The 24,367-nt window shown below is 37.6% G+C and overlaps 1 protein-coding gene across 1 annotated transcript in view; it reads left to right on the forward strand.

Annotated features, from left to right (window-relative positions):
- Positions 1-20,535, forward strand: part of LOC121388276 — a 92,007-nt gene extending 71,472 nt beyond the window's left edge. Inside the window, exons 2-4 of the mRNA XM_041519554.1 lie at positions 661-1,035; positions 15,465-15,681; positions 17,141-20,535. Coding sequence (XP_041375488.1) covers positions 661-1,035; positions 15,465-15,681; positions 17,141-17,322 — 774 coding nt within the window. The 3' untranslated portion in view covers positions 17,323-20,535. The remainder of the gene's footprint in view (positions 1-660; positions 1,036-15,464; positions 15,682-17,140) is intronic.
- The last annotated feature ends 3,832 nt before the right edge of the window (positions 20,536-24,367 follow it).

Consider the following 24,367-nt stretch of genomic DNA (forward strand, 5'->3'; position numbering starts at 1 on the left):
GATATATTTTGATTTTGTCCCAGAATAATGTAAGGTAATAAAATATGATTCCTTTTTACCACAGCAATGAATAGCGTTTCTTTTTTAACCGGTACCATACTTGCCAAACCCTAAAATCAACAGCCGCCCAACGGACTACCTTTGCAAACTTCTTAGTCGCCCTTAGCCAATAAAGGTTGCCACGGGCGACCGGGCGACTGCTAATTTTCAATCCTGTATTTAAGAAATGCAACCCGTCAAAAAAAACAAAAAACCCACCCAACCCAAAAATATAAAATTAAAAATTATAACCACAACACACACACACACACACACACACACACACACACACACACACACACACACACACACAACCCACACATACAGAGAGAGAGAGAGAGAGAGAGAGAGAGAGAGAGAGAGAGAGAGAGAGAGAGAGAGAGAGAGAGAGAGAGAGAGAGAGAGAGAGAGAGAGAGGGTGGAAATCAGCCCTCCCCACAAAAAAAAATCATCAACAACAACAACAACAAAAACAAAAAAACAAGTGTCCATATTTCAGATCTCAAACCCTCCAATATATAAATTGGCAACAATAAAAACAACAAAAATAATCAAATAATATATTCTGGCTATGTACAGTAAAACTTTAAAAACAATTTCTCTTCTTTGTTTTTTCCCCAGTTTGGCCAGGAAAGCATCAAGGAGACAGAAAACATGCCTGGTCGGTGTCTGATCGTCGCTTGTGATGGCGCGAACGGACAGGCAGTTCGTCTGCTCGGCCTCAGCGACGAGTTCGAGCAGCATTCCTGCAACGCCTACGGAGCAGTAGCGGCCCTTGAACGGATGGACCAACCCCAAGTTCCGCTTCCGGAACGTCGCGTGCAGAATCTCCATTTTGATCTGGCGGCGTACGGAAGTGACGTGGTAGAGGTGGATGGCCACCAAGGCTTCTCGCTGAAGATCTTCGGGAGTTCCCGTAACCGCTACATGTCTCTCGTAATTCCGAAGTCAGAATCCCCGCTCGTGAAAACTCTACGCGTGGTCTTGGATAGATCGGTAAGATTTGTAATTAAGAAATATTCAAATTAGTATATATACTCTTCAAAAGAAGAAACGCAAAACCACATTGTCGTAACATTTGGAGAATTGATTTAATTATTGAATGGTGAGTCCGATAATTACCAAATGTTGCAGGATTGTTCACAATTCACTCTAGTCCATTATGAGTAAGTAATAGGACACACCACCAAGGTCAAGGTCATCTGGAGTCAATACCGGGTGTGGCCTCCGCGTGTGTTGACAACTGCCTGGCACCGCCTGCCCATTGAAGCAACCAGAGTACGGATGACGTCCCGGGGGATGGTGGCCCACTCGGCCTGCAAGGCTGCTGCCAGCTCGGGCAGGGTCTGGGGCTGTGGTTGTCGCTGTCGGAGGCGTCGGTCCAACTCGTCCCATAGATTCTCAATTGGGTTCAAATCCGGTGATATCGATGGCCAAGGAAGGACATTAATGTTGTTGTTCTGTAGGAAAGCCGTTGTGAGACGTGCTGTGTGAGGCCTGGCGTTGTCATGTTGGAACACTGCGTTGGCGTTGGCCATAACTGGAACGATGTGTAGCCCTGTGTATCAATGTAGCCCTGTGCATTCAGGTTGCCCTGCACGTGGACCAGGTCAGTTCTGCCAGTGTGTGAGATGGCTGCCCACACCATGACACTACCCCCGCCGAATCTGTCCACTTCCTGCACGCAGTTTGCCGCATAACGTTCACCACGACGCCTATACACGCGACATCTTCCATCATGACGTCGGAGCAGAAATCGGGACTCGTCACTGAACCACACCTGTCTCCATCGCAGTTGAGGCCATTGTCGATGAATCTGGCACCACTGCAGTCGGAGTCGACGGTGTTGTGGTGTTAAGATGACACCTCGAACTGGACGTCTGGCACGAATTCCTACCTCACGTAGGCGGTTCCGTACGGTCTGGTCGGATATCCTGCGCAAACCTGGTATTGCTGCGGCTGTGGAGGTGGCAGTAGTCAATCGTTCCCGAAGGTGGCGTACCCGGATGTAGCGGTCCTGCCCGGGGGTAGTGACCCGTGGTCGACCGGATCTAGGGAGGTCACGTGTTGATCCATGTTGCTGGTAACGGTCCCACAGTCTGGAGATGGTGCTTGGGGACACATGGAATGCCCTGGCAACGGCCGTTCTGGATTCGCCTGCGTCTAGTCGGCCGATGGCATTGTTTCTCTGCGGTTCACTGAGACGTGGCATGTCCTGGATTGTCAACTGTCGGCCAGATACAGAGGCCAGGCAAGCGAACACCCTGCACTTTTATACTGTCGGTGTTCATGTTGCACGTGCAGACAACGCACGTGCAGTGGTGACATGGTTTGCACGTGGCTGCGTTTTTGCGAATATTCACATTTTGGAACTTTATTGTACAGTAGCTGCGTTTTATTGAATGTAACCGTGGGAATGTGTTTGGGACATGCAATGACCTTATATTCACAAAGCATGAACCGGTAGGAAACATAAAATCGGAGTTATAACCCATTTGTACCCTTTTGCGTTTCTTTTTTTGAAGAGTATATTTCAATCCTGACGGATGTCACCAGTGTGGTATCTCTGCATCGTTACGATTTGCGGAACGAAAGAAAGTAATGTTTATTTAAGTATAATAACTGCCAATTAATATTTGTTTAATTATTTTAACAATGTAATATATAAAATATGGCTTCTCAGTACCTTGTATGGCTGTTGGGTATCTGACATACATGTATTATGATAGCTGTGACACTTGGTCAGGTGGTTGGTTTGTTATATAGAGAATGAAAAAAGAAACCCATTTTCATTATATAAAGAATAAGAACGAAAAAACCGATTTCGTTATATAAATAATAAAAAAAGAAACCGGATTTCGTTATATACAGGCCCTAATCTAGAATTGAAAAAGTAGGAGAAGTGACTTCTCCCTTCCCAGAATATAGGGGAGACGTTTGATAAAAATATAGGTAAATTTCGTAACTTTTAGCCAGTTTCTGCGTTCAATCTGAAAAATTCCGAATTTTACACTCGGTTCTAATCGTAATATTTCGATTTAAAAAAACACCGCTAATTTCGTCGGCAAGATTAGGTCCTGTATGTATATGTATACATATACATATACATACACATACACATACACATACACATGTACACACACACACACACATACACACACACACACACATATATATATATAAAATACATAACTCGTTTTCGTTAGAAAATAAGAGAAGAAACCTGTTTTTGTTATATAGATAATAAAAGAAGAAACCCACTTTAGTTATATATAATAAAATTTGTAACTCGTTTTCGTTAGGTAATAAAAAAAAGAAACTCGCTTTCGTTATATAGAAAATAAAGAAGAAACCCGCTTTCGTTATATAGAAAATAAAGAAGAAATCCCGCTCTTGTTATGGAGACCACTCTTATCCTCTATTAATTTTCTCACATGGGTACATTCATTTTCCTTTGTATTCTGATTGCTATAATTAATTTAGTTATGCCAGGATATCACATTATTAGAGGTAATATTAGTTTATTATATTTTTAACAACATTGTTACATTGTTAACAAAGTTAGTCATGTTTGTCAGCGTCGTGGTCTAACGTATGAGACAAGAAACCCTCCAAGGCATCATTATTATGCTATTGAAAACACCAAAAATCAAGTGCATAATGTTTATAATAATAAAAATAATTTGAAAAATAATAATAACCCTACCCCCCCCCCCCCCCCGAAAAAAAGAAAAAGAAAGAAAAAGAAAAAAAGAGAAGATACAAAGGAATGAATGAATGAATGTTTAACGACACTTCAGCACGAAAAATACATTGGCTATTGGGTTCAAACACTCTGTCCTGGGCACAAACCTCAGCTATCTGGGTGCCTGTCCAGGACTGTGGATTAGTTGTTAGTTAGTGAGAGAGAAGAGGGAATGAATGAATGAATGAATGAATGTTTAACGACACCTCAGCACGAAAAATACATCGGCTATTGGGTTCAAACACTCTGTCATAGGCACAAACCTCAGCTATCTGGGTGCCTGTCCAGGACTGTGGATTAGTTGTTAGTTAGTGAGAGAGAAGAGGGAATGAATGAATGAATGAATGAATGAATGAACGTTTAACGACACCTCAGCACGAAAAATACATCGGCTATTGGGTTCAAACACTCTGTCCTGGGCACAAACCTCAGCTATCTGGGTGCCTGTCCAGGACTGTGGATTAGTTGTTAGTTAGTGAGAGAGAAGAGGGAATGAATGAATGAATGAATGTTTAACGACACCCCAGCACGAAATACATCGGCTATTGGGTGTCAAACTATGGTAATGCAAATAAATAAAGTGATGATCAACATCAATATAAAAATTCAAGACTTAAACAAAAACAGTGTAAAGAACTGTAAAAAACACACAAATATCACAGAATTTTACGGATACTGAATTTTACTCAAAACTTCAATTTTGTGCTGTATTGGCCATTCTCAAAGAGAAAAGATACAAAGGAGTATATTATTGGGATTCAAACCTACTTCATTTATTTCAACTTATTTTCGTGCTTATATCCAATTACGGTTCAAGCACGCTGTCCTGGGCACACACTTCAACTATCTCGACTGTCTTTCCATGACAGTGAGTTAGTTGTTAGTTGGTTAGTGGTTAGTGAAAGAGAAGAGGGTGTCGTGGTCTTACACCTACCCATTGAGCCCTTAAGAACTCGCTCTGGGTTGGAGCCGGTACCGGGCTGCGAACCCTGTACCTACCAGCATGTAGTCCGATGGCTTAACCACTGCGCCGATCCTACTACAATTCGCGTGGTGTTTTGGCAGTCTGTAGAGCTATCTAAGAGCCAACTGGTACATCCACACAAACGTCTGCCCAATTAATCATAGTCAGGATAAGTGCTGTCAAACTCTCGGTTCAAAACAATGTGATAGATACTTTATTGCATTAGACCCAATGACATTTGAACACATACATACATGTGATAGCATATACATACATATATAATGAATATATTGATACATAGATAATACTACACGAGTGGCCTTGATACATAGAGAATACTACACGAGTGGCCGGTAGATGCCATTTATCGAGTTGTTTTAAAACGTATCTAACGAGTAAAAGCGAGTTGGATAATGTTGTATTCTATTTCTTACATATCTTGAAAAAAAAACCCAGTTTAAAAAAATATATATACGTGAATGCCTTTTATATCGAAAACCTATACATTGTTTTATGGCCCTTGCGCATATAGTTAACTTGTGCGTCACAGACAAGTCAATTTCAGGTTTAACTTGTACGTCACGGAGTGATCGATTCAACCATTCTTTTTTTCCATTGGGTATGACATTGGTGACCTGGTCATCACCTAGGAGCAGCCAGTCGTATGTCTTTGCAATGTTATTGCACGTATATGTGTTAATAAGTATGAGTTATCAAAATAACGAATGGTGTTCTCACCAGCGGGTGTGTAAGCACACACACACACACACACACACACACACACACACACACACACACACACACAATAATGTATAAATGTGAAGGAATGGCCCAAAGCCATGATCGGAGGGGTGGGGAGGAGAGACGTAGTCCAGATGTAAAGCGCTCGCCTGATGCGCGGTCGGTATAGGATTGACCCCTGTCGGTATTCCTCGTTCCAGCCAGTGCATCACAACTATCACATCAAAGCCCGTGGTATGTGATATCCTGTCTGTGGGATGGTGCATATAAAAATTCCTTTGCTACTAATGGAACAATGTAGCGGGTTTTTTTCGAAGACTATATGCCAGAATTACCAAATGATTGATATCCAATAACCGATGATTAATAAATCAATGTGCTCTAGTGGTGTCGTTAAACAATAACAAACTTCTAAAGCCATGACCTAAATGTAACATTTAGTATTCAACCATTAACTACTAGTATATCAGGTTTTATGGTGCATTTGGAGACGACGTTAAGCAGCATCACTACCTTTGTACATACAATAAAAACACATTTTACAACCGAGAGTGTGTGAGTAGTAGGTATAGGCCCCCCTACTACTTGTGTGTCCACAAATTTAAATTTCATATATAAAGCAGGTTACAGTGTGCATCTATATACCATATTGTTAAATACCGTGAACTGTTTTGTAGCACGAACATTAAGTTACTAAATAATATCTGTAAATTTATTGACTGTGTTTTAAAAACATTTAAATCCCCAAGCTAATCGATTTATTTATTTATTTATGTATGTATTTATTTATTAGGGCTGTAATAATATATATTGTACATGCAGTACTAGCTATTTGCTCATGTATCATTTTATGTGATCTGAGTTCAAATAAAGTTATGTTGTTGTGATGGTTACACTGTGTTTTAACACCTGTAATTTTAGGTAAGTTATACTGACCTCGACATTGTATCGACTGCCGTATAATACCAGACTGTATATGAATGTTGTTCAATAAACACAGATTTTCCTTAAAAGCATAATTGATTTTTGTATTTCTTTATAAACTCGTAATATGTTTGCAAATATTGCCATGGCAATTGAACATTAACAGTTATTTACAAATTTGGGGGAAAAATTACAGGATAAAAACGATTCCCGAAAACAAATATACTAAAAATATAGAAAATAACGTAAACAATCAAGAAGAAGAGAAATAAAAATAGAAGAGAAAATAAGTAGAAGAAGAAGAAGAAGAAAGTTAAAGTTTGTTTTGTTTAAGACACCACTAGAGCATGATTTATTAATCATCGGCTATTGGATGTCAAACATTTGGTACATAGCTACAGTTTTCCATTAGTAGCAAGGGATCTTTTATATAAACATTCCACAGACAGGCTATTACATACAACGATATATCAGTCGTGGTGCACTGACAGGAATGGGCTCACCTACGGGGATCGACCCTAGACCGATCGCGCACCAGGCGCACGTTTCACCACTGGGCTACATCCCGCTACAGCTATGAAGCTAGACGTGTCGACGTGCGCTCTAAACTCGCCCCCCCTAGTGGTATATGAGCATGTAAAAATTATTCGCACACGCACTCGCAAGATGAAGACGGCGACAATAAAATAACATTCACAATTTAAAGGTGCATTACACTAAATCAAATCTCACAGACAACAATAATAGTATGACTTATATAACTAAAGCTGCTAAGTATACCTATCAATTAACAGATACACCGCAGACATAAATACATTACCTCACCCTTTAAATATTTCAAAGAATTGGGACCTTTTTATTACTCGTTTCGGATACAGCAGAGTGCGAGTGCGAGTGAGTGCGAATAATCTTTACATGCTCATATACCACTAGAGTTTCGAGCATGTCCGTCCCGGGGTCTGTCGCTGGATAGCCACGGGCTTGTCCCGGGACAGAACAAAATTAAGCGGACAATTTTGATACAGCAGAACACAGCGTCCTCGACTTATATTCCATACAAAATTGTCAAGATCAATTTTAGAGACACCCGGCGCGTCTTTAAGCCTTCCGTTTACACACGTAACACGGCCATTATCTCAGTCAATATGCAGAGTCGATGGCAAAGCAAGCAACGATTTGCGGAAACGAAATGCTGATCAATGATCATTAACCATCGCTACAGTTTCCGTTCAGCGCAAAGCCACATTCATCATTTAATTATACAAGATATAGAAGAAGAAAAGAAAACAGAAGAAAAAAAAGAAGGAAAGAAAACATTTAAAAAGAAAAGAAAATGTTCTGAATAACTGTTTCTCACATAATTAACTCAAATTGCTTGTATTATATGCTGGACCTGATATTATCTTTAATAATTATTACTCCAATGGAGAATATTTTTCATTTATTTCCATAGAAAGATAAAAATAACACTATTATTTTTTGGTTAGTTATAATCGCAGCTTATCATTGATAGGGGCGGGATGTAGCCCAGTGGTAAAGCGCTCGCTTGATGCGCAGTCGTTCTAGGATCGACCCCTGTTTAGCCCATTGAGCTATTTCTCGTTCCAGGTCTTGAAATGTGCTACCCTGTCTGTTGGATGGTGCTACTAATGCAAAAAAGACCCCCCAAAAACCAACGGATTTTCTCTTCAAGACTATACGTCAAAATTACCACATATTTGACATTCAGTAGCTGATGATTACAAAATCAATGCGCTCTAGTGGTGTGGTTAACCAAAACAATGATCAATGGTCGTGCCTACTGGTTGTAATGTACCAATCATGTGATTGTCAGGTCAGAGTCAGGTCAAATGTTTAAGGAGTAAACCGTAACTATGGCCGTGATTGGTGGATATATGTGACTCTGGTTATTTGTGCAAATAATATGACAAATGCCCCATCAGTTCCACATGTTTTATTACGTGAACAATTATTACACTAGTGACACTGTGTACTTGTCAGTAACTGGGGTGGGAATAAAAATTTCCACTGGCATTTTGTGCGGACCAGACGGTGGGTACTGTAAACTTCCTGTAAGTGCTTAAAACGATACGTGACAGTATAGTTTCTTCGAATAATTATCAATGGGAGGTACCACACTGTCAGTGTATATACTGACCCGGTGGTTTGAAACGTTGCTTCTGTTAGTTTTATTAAGAATTGTTACTATGGTCGTCAATAGGAATTTATTTGGTCTAATGGAACCTACTCGGAGCTTCTAGGCTGATTTCGACGCCATGATGGAGTCTCGGTAGACCTTGCTTCTTGTTTTCACGTGTCTTGGTTTATCAAGACTAATTATAATCGTATATATGTAATATATGCCTTAAAATAATAATTGTTACGCCTGTATTTTATGGTAATTTAAAATCAGACTTAGATTGTCACCGCAAATAAAGAAAATCATATTTAGTTGATTATTGACCTATTCGGGCATTGTGTGTAAAGCGGACATCCGGCGCATCATGACATATTACTCCGCTTCATACCTAACCGAAAACCGTGATCAGCCGAGAGTAACCGGCCTCGGGGGTGTAGTGGTTAATCTATCGGATTTAAGACTGGTAAGTTCTTGATTTCCATCCTCCCCAAGAATATGCACTCCCCAGTCATTATTATACGTATAATTTGCACTCCCCCAGTTATTATTATACATATAATACGCACTCCCCTTGAATTATTTGCACTCCCCTAGTTATTATTATACATATAATGTGCACTCTCCACTACTATGTTTGAATACTTCAATGAATACAATCCACATTCATGATTAGTCCCCTATCGGTCCAACCAGAAGGGTTATCTATAGATTTCATCTCCGTTCTTCTGTCTGCCCGTCTGGAGTCTGTCCGTCCGTCTATCCCACATAAAGTTTTGTGGATAGGTTTTTTTCCCAATGCCTCGAGATACTGAGCTAAAATTTGGTATATAATTTTATCAAATACCATTAGAGATCAAGTTTGACTTTTATAACGATTTACACATTTTGACCGAATTATGGTCTTTGAACATAGGGGATACGGAAATTTGTTTTCCGGACTCCCCCTCCCCCTCAATCCCTCAACAGACTGAGCTGAAATTTTGCGTATAGCTTTATAGTGTACTATTAAATATCAAGTTTGACTTTCTTGACGATTTACTTTACATGTAGCTTTATCATATACTATTACATATCAAGTGTGACTTTCATAACTATTTACTCATTTTGACATAGTTATTGCCCTTGAACTTAGGAGATGCGAAAATGTGTTTTTCTGACTTTATGATGTACAAAACATTGTTGGGCCCTATAGGGGACATGACATTGTATTGCTTTAGCAGTACTCTCAGAATGCTTGGTATGCATATAATCTACACTCAACATTCTTTATTATATACATGATTTACACACATTTCTTTTATTATACATACAACCTACACTCTGCATTCATCAATATAAATGTATTCTGCATTCCACAAATAAGACTATATATATGATCTACACTGCACATTCATTTCTATACATATAAAACGGAAAGTGTTGTCCAGAATATATGTATATATATAATGAATGGCTGAATTTGACGTTTTGCTCCAGTACCCCCACCCCCCTCTCTCGTACGCTTATGTTCGAACGTAACCTTGACTATAGTAACGTATTAATATTACACGTTATAAAACTGGTGTCGAGTGCCTTGCACACAATCGTTTTCCATATAAAACCAAATGAATAACAATAAAACAAAACTGGGCGTAATAAATATATCAATAAACTTGATGCGAATGATTACCATGTTTTCTTGAACCTGATCGTATCAGATATCTCGTTTATTAGCTTCCATTCTCTGTGATAAGTTAATCAGAAAGTCGATGTAACCAGTTAAGACAGCGGCTATATCGATATAATATCACAAATGATTGTGAATCAGTATTTTCATGATATTCTGTGTTAAAGATGACATGTCGCTTTTTAAGAAAGGCATTTTAACAATTTTGACTAATGTGAAAATCAAATACAAATACAACCGTAAATTATGATGATTGGTTTTTCTCGTTCCAACCAGTGCACCACAACTGGTCAAAGGCCGTGGTATGTGTTTCACTGTCTGTGGGAAATTGCATATAAAAGATCCCTTGCTGCTAATGGAAAAAAAAAATGTAGCGGGGTTCTTCTCTAAGACTATATGTCAAATTGACCAAATGTTTGACATCCAATAGCCGATGATTAATAAATCAATGTGCTCTAGTGGTGTCATTAAACAAAACAAACTTTCATTGCCATTAAATACAATACAGTGAACAACTAAAGAAACGCGAGTATTTCAATACATATATTTGTTCACGATACATAGAGAATACTACTTTCGTGGCCGTTAGATACCATTAAATATAATACAGTGAACAACTAAAGAAACGCGAGTATTTCCATACATATATTTGTTCACGATACATAGAGAATTCTACGTTCGTGGCCGTTAGATACCATTAAATATAATACAGTGAACAACTAAAGAAACGCGAGTATTTCAGTACATATATTTGTTCACGATACATAGAGAATACTACATTCGTGGCCGTTAGATACCATTAAATATAATACAGTGAACAACTAAAGAAACGCGAGTATTTCAGTACATATATTTGTTCATGATACATAGAGAATACTACGTTCGTGGCCGTTAGATACCATTAAATATAATACAGTGAACAACTAAAGAAACGCGAGTATTTCAATACATATATTTGTTCACGATACATAGAGAATACTACGTTCGTGGCCGTTAGATACCATTAAATATAATATAGTGAACAACTAAAGAAACGCGAGTATTTCAGTACATATATTTGTTCACGATACATAGAGAATACTACGTTCGTGGCCGTTAGATACCATTAAATATAATACAGTGAACAACTAAAGAAACGCGAGTATTTCAGTACATATATTTGTTCACGATACATAGAGAATACTACATTCGTGGCCGTTAGATACCATTAAATATAATACAGTGAACAACTAAAGAAACGCGAGTATTTCAGTACATATATTTGTTCACGATACATAGAGAATACTACATTCGTGGCCGTTAGATACCATTAAATATAATACAGTGAACAACTAAAGAAACGCGAGTATTTCAGTACATATATTTGTTCATGATACATAGAGAATACTACGTTCGTGGCCGTTAGATACCATTAAATATAATACAGTGAACAACTAAAGAAACGCGAGTATTTCAATACATATATTTGTTCACGATACATAGAGAATACTACGTTCGTGGCCGTTAGATACCATTAAATATAATACAGTGAACAACTAAAGAAACGCGAGTATTTCAGTACATATATTTGTTCACGATACATAGAGAATACTACATTCGTGGCCGTTAGATACCATTAAATATAATACAGTGAACAACTAAAGAAACGCGAGTATTTCAGTACATATATTTGTTCACGATACATAGAGAATACTACATTCGTGGCCGTTAGATACCATTAAATATAATACAGTGAACAACTAAAGAAACGCGAGTATTTCAGTACATATATTTGTTCATGATACATAGAGAATACTACGTTCGTGGCCGTTAGATACCATTAAATATAATACAGTGAACAACTAAAGAAACGCGAGTATTTCAATACATATATTTGTTCACGATACATAGAGAATACTACGTTCGTGGCCGTTAGATACCATTAAATATAATATAGTGAACAACTAAAGAAACGCGAGTATTTCAGTACATATATTTGTTCACGATACATAGAGAATACTACGTTCGTGGCCGTTAGATACCATTAAATATAATACAGTGAACAACTAAAGAAACGCGAGTATTTCAGTACATATATTTGTTCACGATACATAGAGAATACTACATTCGTGGCCGTTAGATACCATTAAATATAATACAGTGAACAACTAAAGAAACGCGAGTATTTCAGTACATATATTTGTTCACGATACATAGAGAATACTACATTCGTGGCCGTTAGATACCATTAAATATAATACAGTGAACAACTAAAGAAACGCGAGTATTTCAGTACATATATTTGTTCATGATACATAGAGAATACTACGTTCGTGGCCGTTAGATACCATTAAATATAATACAGTGAACAACTAAAGAAACGCGAGTATTTCAATACATATATTTGTTCACGATACATAGAGAATACTACGTTCGTGGCCGTTAGATACCATTAAATATAATACAGTGAACAACTAAAGAAACGCGAGTATTTCAGTACATATATTTGTTCATGATACATAGAGAATACTACGTTCGTGGCCGTTAGATACCATTAAATATAATACAGTGAACAACTAAAGAAACGCGAGTATTTCAATACATATATTTGTTCACGATACATAGAGAATACTACATTCGTGGCCGTTAGATACCATTTATCTCACAACTCATTGTTTAAAAATGTATCAAACTCGCTTTCGCTCGTTAGATACATTTTAAAAGAACTCCTTATGAGATAAATGGTATCTAAAGGTCACGAATGTATTATTCTGTTTCATATATCCTTAAAAAACACCCCAGGTTTTAAGGAAATTTTAACATCTTTAAGATATTTACAACCCTTTGCACTTGTAGCTAACTTACGCGTCACGGACCCATGATTATCAGGTTAACTATACGTCACAATGTAATCGATTTCCATCATGTATTTTTTCATTGGATGTATGGCAGTAGTAACCTGGTTACCACCTAGGAGCAGCCAGTCGTATGCCTTGAAATTGTTAACATATGTACATGTGTAAACAAGCCATGTGTTATCACCAACTGGTGTATAAGAAAATGAATTCCGTAAATAGAATCTGTCAAAATGGGTCCAAAATGTTCCCAAGATACTGATCATTTTAAGACACACAAAAACTAATGGAATTCAAACTGAATTACTTTAAACTAGAATTAGAGAAATGTAAATTAATATTCGCGTTAATTCTGTTGTTCAATATATGCGTGGATTCCTTTACACAGCCTGGTTGAATAGTGTGCTGCGAAAAAGTTAAAGTGTGTTTTGTTTAACGACACCACTAGAACACATTGATTAATTAATCATCGGCTATTGGAAGTCAATGACACATCAGAGGAAGGAGGGAGCAACTACCCCCTTGCCCCTATTAGGTACAACCCTAGCCCACCATTATTTCTCTGTTTTCCCTTTTGCTACATTTATCGAATGGACGTCGAGAACATTGGATAATGCATTTTATGACATAATGAATGTTTAATGACACCCCAGCATAAAGACCACACCTGTTATTTCCGAGTTAGAATAGCACATATCACGACCTTTGATATACGCAGTCGTAGAACACTGGTCGGTATAATGTGCCATACACAAATCCAATACACGAGTATTTTTCGTGCTGGGGCGTCGTTAAACATCCATCCATTCATTCATTCATTCATTCATTCATTCATTCATTCATTCATTCCAATGCACGAATGTAGGGGTCCACCCATAGTGGGTTGGAACCGGTACTGGGATACGAACTCGGTGTGTACGAGTCATAACGTGGTGCCATCACAACTACACCGCCAAGACCGCACGAACTGGACCAGTTTGTCTTTGTTATTCACATCACGAACGCCTCACAGTCGCAGACAAAGAAAATAAATTGCGATGAAACGAAGTTGATGTAGAATTGAGGAAGACGCGGCTGATATATTTATAAATGTCATTTACCAATACGGTAGCGTGTGAATCTGACCGTTGTAAACATTGGCATTATAATATTCGTGAAAACCGTACCAATACGGTAGCGTGTGAATCTGGCCGTTGTAAACACCGACATTATAATGTTAGTGAAATCCGGCTTTGTACTGTAGTACAGATTCAACCCCTGTCGCGGAACCTTTTTGCTTTGGACTATATTCACATTTGCCTCCCCACGGCATTCTTGCTTTGTTTTGTTTTGTTTTGCCAAAACATTTTCTTAATTGCTCGTTAGAGCCAACAACATTTATTCGTTATACTAGATATATGCTATTTATTATTCATTAGTATCCACACACACACACACACACACACACACACACACACACACACACACACACACACACACAGAGAGAGAGAGAGAGAGAGAGAGAGAGATACAGACATACAGACAGACACATATACATACATACATACATACATATATATATATATATATATATATATATATATATATATATATATATATATATATATATATATATATATATATGGTATACCCATCCATCCATGCAATACTACACACCCACCATCCCATCCATCAATCCACCCACTCAAATCCCACCCACCCATCCATCCATCCATCCTCCATCTACCCATCCATCCATCTATCCATCACAACCCATCCATCTATCCATCACAACCCATCTATCCATCTATCGACCCATCCATCTATTCATCCATTTATCCACCCACACATCCATCTACCCATGCATGCGTGCATCCATCTATCCACCCACCCATTCAACCATCAATCCACCCACCCACCTATTCATGCATCCATCGACCCATCAACCCATCTATCCATCCACCGACCCATCGTCCCATCCACCCATAACAAAAACCACCCCACATCCATCCAAATCCATCCACACATAACCAACCGCCCCCCCCCCCAATCCACCAATCCGTCCATCCATCAACCCCTAATCAAACCCACCCCTACATCCATTCATCCATCCATCCATCCATCCATCCACCCACCCACCCACCCACCCATCCATCCATAACCAGGCCCACCCCCACATGCATCCATCCACCCACTGACCCATCCATCCACCCATCCATCTATCCACCTAAAGAACCTGCACTGCGTTTGATCCCACCCTCCATCCATCCATCCATCTATCCATGCATCTATTCATCCATCCATCCATCCATCCATCCATCCATCCATCCATCCATGCATCTATCCATCCATGTATCCATCCATCCATCCATCCATGCATCTATTCATCCATCCATGCATCTTTTCACTCACTGATTTGCTTCCTATTACAGATGATGCGCAATATTTTCCTCAAGTGCTTCAACACTTACAAAAGCGCCACGGACAACACGATTAGCGACTCGCTGGCTCTGAAGCACATGAAGTTCAGCCCGAGACTGTTCGAGATCAAACTTCTACAGAGGGTGGAGACCGTCACGTACTACCAAGAGTCGGACACCTTCGTGATCATCGAGGGCGAGTCAGCCAGGTGCTACAACATTCAAACAGGTCTGTTTGTTTGGTTAAGACACAACTACAGCACATTGGTTTATTCATTATTGGCCATTGGGGAAAAAAGAAATTTATTTTATTTAACAACACCACTGTAGCACATTGGTTTATTAATCATTGGTTACAGGATATCAAACAGTTGGTAATTTTGACGTACAGTCTTAGATGAATCGTGATACTTTTTCCCATTAGTAGCAAGGGATATTTTATATGCGTCATCTAACAGACAAAATAACACAAATCACGTCATTTAATAAACCTGTCTTTCTGCACTGGCTGGAATGAGAAATTGTTCAATGGGTCCATCAACGGGGATCAATCCCAGACACCGACTTCACAATCAATCGAGCGATTTTAGGAGAGGGCCTTGTAAGTTGGATAACTTGTGCCCAATCCTTGTGTGTGTGTGTGTGTGTGTGTGTGTGTGTGTGTGTGTGTGTGTGTGTATACTCTTCAAAAAATGTAGGGGAACCTGAAATATTAAAACATACGTTTTGACCACAGAGTAAAGAACATTCAGGTCTGTTTATCAACACATCGAAACACATTCCATAGTTTGCACATGCATCACGCAGTTGCCTCGTATACGTGCGTGGGGTGTCATTCTTGATTTTGACAATTTCCAGCCAGGAAGGTCCATTAATCACCGTGGAACATTATTTCTGTCAATCGTTTTCATTCTGTTGATCATACAGTTGTCATTGTTTTGCTTTTAGTCATTTTTATTGTTTGAATTTGCGATTTACTGATAAAAAAAACCCTTCAACTTTCAAATTTCACTTCTGATCCCAATCGTCTTTCAAGATCTTTGGTGGTCATAAAACCTACTGTAATACTGAACTACCGGTTGTAATGTTTGTCCAATCAATTCACTATTATCATATAACCATTCCCCACAGCTAATATACTTTACCATTTTGGCAATTGTAAATTCTTATTAGAGTTCCCCTACTTTTTTTGAAGAGTATATATATCTGAATTATGACTACAAAGCGATAAATTGAACATAGGCGAAATAGAACGTATACACAATGTGTCTCTTATATCAGTTAAGTTTAATCCAGACGAATCTGCCTTTAAAAAGATCGATTGCCACGCGAGTCTGCCTTTAAGAGATGCCCTGAGATACCATTAACAAAACATTTAACAAAACTTAACAAAAGAAAGCATATAAGGAATAATGCATAAATGTAAAAAAAAGTAATAGTTCTTTGAAATGAAAACAAACGGAAAACCCAGCAAATTTCAGGCATGTTCTATTATCTAAAGTACAAAAACAATTTCAGCTAACATTTTCCATGACAAATCATTATGGTTTTATAATTGATCATCACCCAAATTATTCATTTGTGATTATAATAGATCGTCAAACAAACTAAACAACAAACACAAAAACCCATGATTTGTCATTCAACTGAATAATTAAAAGAGATTTCTTTCTCTCCTTTTTCTCTAGGTTTGGATGTAAACGTCGGACTGAATGGTCTAATGGTTCTATCAACTTTCATATCCAACATCACTCTAGCCAGGTCAGAACACGCGATAAACAAAGCTCTCATGTTTAAATCTAAACAGTCGGAACAGTTGTGTAAAGAGATTGTTCAGAACGGCTTACATAACTATATGCTGTCAAACTAGACCCTGCAAGTTCACTACAGAGATCCAGGTTTAAACGCTGTTGAAGGAATTCAAAAGACAAGGAAAGGGCTGAAAGCAAGAAAAGAAGAAAAAAAACAACAACAATAACAACAAAATATGAAGATGCCCAAAAGATAAACATGTTATTAATTAATCCAGCAGGATCGAGAGAAATTTGGGCTTATGGTGCAAGAGGAATCAGATGAGGATATCCAAAACTGGGCAGTGTTGGAGTTGAGATGCATTGTTTCCTGATGTCCATAATACAAAACAGGGAGTGTAGAGAAACAGAAAGAACCAGACTCAAATACATTAGAGCTGAGACAGATCAACTTTTGAGGTTGACAAAGGAAACCTGAGCTTAGTGAGAAAGAAGGAACCATCTATAAGTAGATCCTACTCAGGCAAACATTGGCCTATTGTTCAGTCCAGTAGCAATGAGCTGACGTGTGTCAACCGAAAAGAAGAAGACAAAATGTCATAGTTTGATATACTGGATCTATCTGAAAATAAAAATCGACATGCAAGACAAGACGAAAAACTCCCAACCATACCCAACAGACAAAGAAGGAATACGTATTTGTCCTGCTGTAGCCAGTTTGTGTATGCAATCATAAAAATGGGATGTCGTGATTACACGAAATAGTATTTTAAAACAGACAGAAGATTATGGCCAAACAAGAACCAGCATGGGATATTCAGACCTGGGTTATAGAGGAATCTAAGTGGAAGCAATAAAGATACAGAAGCTACACATATAAGGTGAGAACCAGTGAACTCCCTCGCTATAACATTCTAGACAAAAGTGAGCTGTGGTAAACACCATCAAAGGCAGCTAATGCTATTAAAAGAAAATTGGATTATAGTATTGACCATCTTAAACCTGTTGAAGATATTCAAAACAAAACAGTGGGCTAATGGGCGATCCACATGAATCAGGTGGTAAAAACGACAAAAGTTAAGTAGCTCGAATGAGGACCGGCCACAGATAATTGGGCCACGTTCAGCCAAAACGAGCAGAAAGACGTCCGCTAGACTGGTTTATGCGCTTGACGTTAAACCAAATGGCCACGCCGTGAACCAATCATATAGTTCGCGAATGTTAACGAAACGTTTGCTGGCTGAACTTGGGGCCGGTGTCATTCAAAAGATAAAACGTGGGGAGCGAAACCATATGTATTTGATAACACATGGGCAATAGTGAAAATTTGCTGAAACTACGTGGTATGTTCAAAGGACCAAGATGGGTTGCTGTGAAAATCAGCTGAGGATATTCAATTTGTGTAGTAAATCTGAAGACATAGGACTTTCATTTGTAAAGGAGCCAATAAAGTGGAAATGGCACTATTCAGAATGTGGACGAAAAAGAAAATAAATTTCTTTAAAAAATCTGAAGAATCATATTTCACACCCACGAACATGACGGAGTGTTTCGACTGGTGTAGCTTTATAACCTACCTATGTATGTAAAGAAGGTAGTTTCATCATTGTCAATTATATACGGTAAAGTAAAATTGCAAAGTTGGTTAAAGAGGTAAATATTCAGTTTCTTCAAAGAAAAGGTGTGATGTTTATACATTTCTCGTATTAAACTGACGACGATGGACATACCTATTATCTATATTAGTAGTATCAAAGGTGCATCTGATGACACTCACAAAATACAACTGAGGGAGCGAAAGCATAAGTATTTGTAAACAATTGATATTAGTTATATTAGTATGCACACACTGTTCAAAAAGTGATTGTGATGACAAATGATACCAAACTAATGCTACGTTTCCATAAGTACGTTTTCCGTGAACGTATTGCGTGAAACCGCGAATCTGTATCCGTGTTGATCGTTTCCATACCCGTGTGTGTATTCCCATCCGTGATGACATACTGATTGAAATTAATTTCGAAAGGACACAGTAAGAACATCGGTCAGTTTAGACTTCTTGCCCAAATTGATGACGATGCTTTCTTCCGTATGACATAATTAATTGTAGGACTCCACGCTCCTGTGATGCGTGATACGTGAATCCAAGAAAAATCACTCACAAACTGATTACAAATTAACGTTCACGGATTACGCACGGTTCAAGAATAGCATGGAAAGACTGACATAGCAGACACATTATTTCAATAATTGACGAATTCACAGAAAACGAACATGTAGAATGTACATATGGAAACGTAGCTTAAATGCTGATTGATGATAAATATTCCTGTCGTAAATCTATTTTGCAGCTGTTTTTGCGATGACACTACCGATTGCAGGTGCGAATTTTGTATATTACATATACGTTCTTTATTGTACATGTTTTGGATGTTGCAGGTTTGATCAACGTGATATAAAATATAAGAAAATTAAGTTAAACGCAATGCATACAAGTCGATACTGAGAGTTTTGTGCGATAGTTTAGTTATCTGTGGTAGACGATGGCATTGTGAGACAGTACTGTGATATTACTAGTGCTGAACACTGCGAGGCTGCATTGTCAGAGTTGTGTGATACTTCTGAAACAGTATTATCAGATATTGTGTAAACGTATTGTGAGCTAGTATTGGGAGATAACATTGTGCGTTACAACTGAGACAGTATTGTAAAACATTATTGCTTACAACACTGCGAGATCAAACTCAAACAGTATTGTAAGACAGTATTGTGAGATAGAATTGTGCGACAAAACTGTGAAATGGTATTTTAAATAGAGAATACTACATGGGTAGCTGTTATATACTATTTATCTTACAAAAAGTTGTTTTAAAATGTATCTTACGAGCGTGATATTTTCTTAAACAATGAGTTCGTAATCTACACGGACACATCACACGTGAAGAAAAACTTGTTAGTACTTTACATAGAGACATCATTCGTCAAGGAAAACTTGTTGGTAATCTACACGGAGACATCTCTCTTAAAGGAAAACGTTTTGTGTTCGACGGACATATCTGCACCAACATATCTACTGGGTCTTTTCAGCAGGCCGGGCTATTGACTCAGCCATGTGTGACTTTTTACACAATATATTGTCCTCAGTCATGTAACTATTTTAATACGTGTTTGCAGTACACCAGTAAAATGTTAAACGTTTGTTCAACGAAGTTTGTTTTGCTTAACGACGCCACTCGGCTATTGGATGGGAAACATTGGGTAATTTTCACATATAATCTTAGAGAGGAAACGCGCTACATTTTTTCATATTAGCAAGGATATTTGATATACACCATCCCACAAACTGGATAGCAGACACCCTTTGATATATCAGTTGTGGTGTAGTGGATGGAACGAGAAGTAGCCCAATGGGCTCACCGACGGGGGTCTATCACAGACCGACCGCACATCAAGCGAGTGCTTTATCACTGGGCTACGTGCTGCCCCTTACACCAGTCAAATGCGGCATCTCACATTTAATCTACATCCAAGAAAATGGGCTGTCATACGACTTTAAACAGATTTAAGGGGGTGGGGATTAACTCAGTCATTTGAGCGTTCGCTTGAGGTGGATCCATTCAACTGATTGTGTTTTTATCATTCCAACCAGTGCACCACAACCGGTCAAAGGCCGTGGTATGTGCTTTCTGTCTGTGGGAAAGTGCATATAAAAGATTCCTTGCTGCTAATGGAAAAAATGTAGCTGGTTTACTCTGACGACTACAAGTCAGAATTACCAACTGTTTCACATCCAACAGTCGATGATTAATAAATCAATGTGCTCTAGTGGTGTCGTTAAACAAAACAAACTTTCATTGCCATTAAATATAATACAATGAACAACTGAAGAAACGCGAATATTTCAATACATATATTTGTTCACGATAGTGGTGTCGTTAAAAAAAAAAAATGGTTACTTTTAAATAATTTTTAAAATGTTTTTATTACCAACTTTATTTTTGTAAACAAATTGTACCGTGTACTGGATTCAACGCCATTATATACTGCGCATACTAAATAAAGGTATATTAATTAATTCATTCATTGAGGATACATCTGAACGACAAAACGGTAATACGTGATCCGGGCCGTATCTCTGCACAATGCAGAGTCGAATGGGTATTTGGTAAAATAGTGGTTGATTCCGTGAATCTCTATCTAGATAATAGTATTTTCACAAATAATCAATGTCACTTTTTACTATCAATCAGAGCTGTAGCTGTTTTCACTCCTTACATATTTGATCACGGAAACGAGGCTCTCTGATTTTTAACAAGGGAACCTGTAAACGATAGTCTTCTGTTTTGTTGTTGGTGTCCGAGATATGTATAAGATAAAAGGGACATTCCTGAGTTTGCTTCATTGTAATGTTTCCGACTAATAAAATATTTCTATGATTAAACTTACATATTAAATATATTTTCTTGTTTATATATATATATATATATATATATATATATATATATATATATATATATATATTCAATGTGCTTCTGGTCGTCTTAATATTTGTAAGAAGCCCAAACTGGACTTTGTCTTCAAATAATTTTCTACGTTTGAAGAAAAAACCCATAATTAGTACAAATATTAGAACGATCATAAACACGTTTAATATACATCCACTATTATTTTATTGAGAAAAATATACTTGATATGTAATTACGTTCGTTAAAAAGTCTCTGTTAGTTGATAACATCTTAAAAATTGCAGCAAACTCAGGAATGTCCCTTTAAAAGCACTGAACCTTGTTTCACAAGTTTGTAACTTATTGATTTGCAAAAAAATGAAATACATTCCACTGGACGTACAAATGAAATGCAATATTGCTTGCAAAGCTGTGTTATTGCTATTAAAATATTAAGCAACATACGTATTGTTTGTGTTGATTAATTGTTGTTTAGTGAGTTAATGTTTTTTAATGATAATGTTGAGATTTGGCTAAATATGGACAGTTTGGGGGCAGTGCATTAGCAACTGGGAACGTCAGTATGCACTTGCGCACAGACAGGACGTCACATACCACGGCTTTTGATTTGCCAGTCGTGATGCACTGGTTGGGACTGGACAAAATTCAATGGGTCCACCGCAGGGGTTCGATCCTATGACCCAATATTCAGATGAGCACTCTACCAACTGAGCTACATCCCACTACTGCAGATGCCTGTTACTGTGTCAAGATTAAGACCAAAGGATGGAGGACACAGATGTTTAAAAATGTAACTTACTAGGTTCACTGACGAACTGCAGTCAAATGTCCAGCTATGTGTCTTTATGACAACCAGGATCTGGTGTATTCTGACATAAACTGACAACCTCACTGAAACTGTTGTTTCTACAGTGCAACCTAATATAATGTACACCTCAAAAAGCATATATATTGCATATAGTTTTGTACAAATGCAATATGTCATATTAAACAACAAAATGTTTTAAAATAAAACTCCTGAAGATATTTACTTTCAGTTGGGTGTCTGTACTCAGGTATATATGTAGAGACAACAAAGATAGTCAGAGTACCTCTACCCCTTTAAAGAATTCCATTAAAATACATGCACTTGATTGACCCTTAGATTATGAAGACCTTAACAGGCACCTCAAAGAAATATCAGTATTAAAAAAATAAACTGTCTGAGGAAGGAAACACATACATGACTGTACCTGTATGAAGTAATGACTTAATGTCCTGAACATTAGTGTTGGGAGGAAATCCTGTATGCTGGGTGTGGGTGTCTTCAAGTTACATGGTGTGGGAATTTCAAATCCATCGGCCATGCTGATTTTCATAATGAACCATCAAAACCATTGGCAGCCATCAGTATTCCTGACTATATTTTATTTATAGCCTACTGTAGTTGGAGGTTTTAATAGTTGTGATATCTGGAATTATCATGCAGCTTTCACACATTTATTTTTGATTAATTACTGAAAAAAACTATTTTTAAATGACAAAATTACCCAAACATCTATTTTCTTGCATTATTTTCTAATCCGGATGAATACAATATGTATATTAGATGTATTCCTACAATCTGTAATCCAGCATTTTATTTAGCTAGTAACATTAGGTAATACAGCTTTAACAATAAAATAAATTATCAACTTAATCCAAGGCAGATAATCAAATCTGAAAAAATTGGTTCTGAATCTAGTATAAACTCAAAATGCTTTTCATGAGAGCTAACTAAGTGATTATTAAGAAAGAAAAAAATGATCTGGAGATCTAAGTATATGTTTAACAACCTTATTGTTATGTACAAATAAGAACAGAAGGCACAATTGTGACAACAAATTTAATTATGTTTTTGGTAAAGTTTTTCTTCCAATTTACTTTAAATTTTGCATAAAACTACAAATTTGTCTAAAATATAACTTAGCACCCTATAAATATGTCAAAATGACAATAAAAATCAAGTTCTTTACAAATTGTTTTTTTTCAGAATTTCATCCATAAAAAAATTAACAATGTTAATGGAAACTAAAGACATTAACCCACTATTGGCACATGCTATTTTTAATATAAAAATAAATTGCTATTAAAATCTTAGTTCAGGTTGCCTATATACAATACCATATTTAAGAGCAGTTGTATATGGCAAGTCAAATACCATGTAAAAAGAAATTATTGAAATCTTTACAGTATGAATTATAGGCCAAAACCAACTTTTCTTCAGTGCTAACTTTGATTCAAACTCCATTCAGAGCCATGTACAGATATTATTGTCACGGTCAAGGTCATTGTGAACTTGCATGGTCAGTGATGGCTAATTAATCAACCAGTATAGTTTAATTAAATAAAATGACAAAATCATAATATTTTTTATTATGCACTGAATATGTGCTATTGGGTGTATACTACCAAATCAAATCCCAGAACGACAATGGTAACATATGTGGCTAAAACTCCTACCTGCAACGTATCAACCGACATAAACGCCACGGATATAAATACTACCACCCCTCACACTTAAAGTGAATCAGAAAAAATTGGGGGTCAAGCTGCTCGTTTCTGAGATAACGGGTAGCGTCTATGACTACCCTAGTTCCGCACAAAATTCGAGTATTTTTTTTTTACAGGTACCCCATACATGTTTCAAGCACAAGGCTACTCGACACATTGGTACTAGA

Source organism: Gigantopelta aegis, chromosome 14 (assembly GCF_016097555.1).
Source record: "Gigantopelta aegis isolate Gae_Host chromosome 14, Gae_host_genome, whole genome shotgun sequence".
NCBI lineage: Eukaryota > Metazoa > Mollusca > Gastropoda > Neomphalida > Peltospiridae > Gigantopelta > Gigantopelta aegis.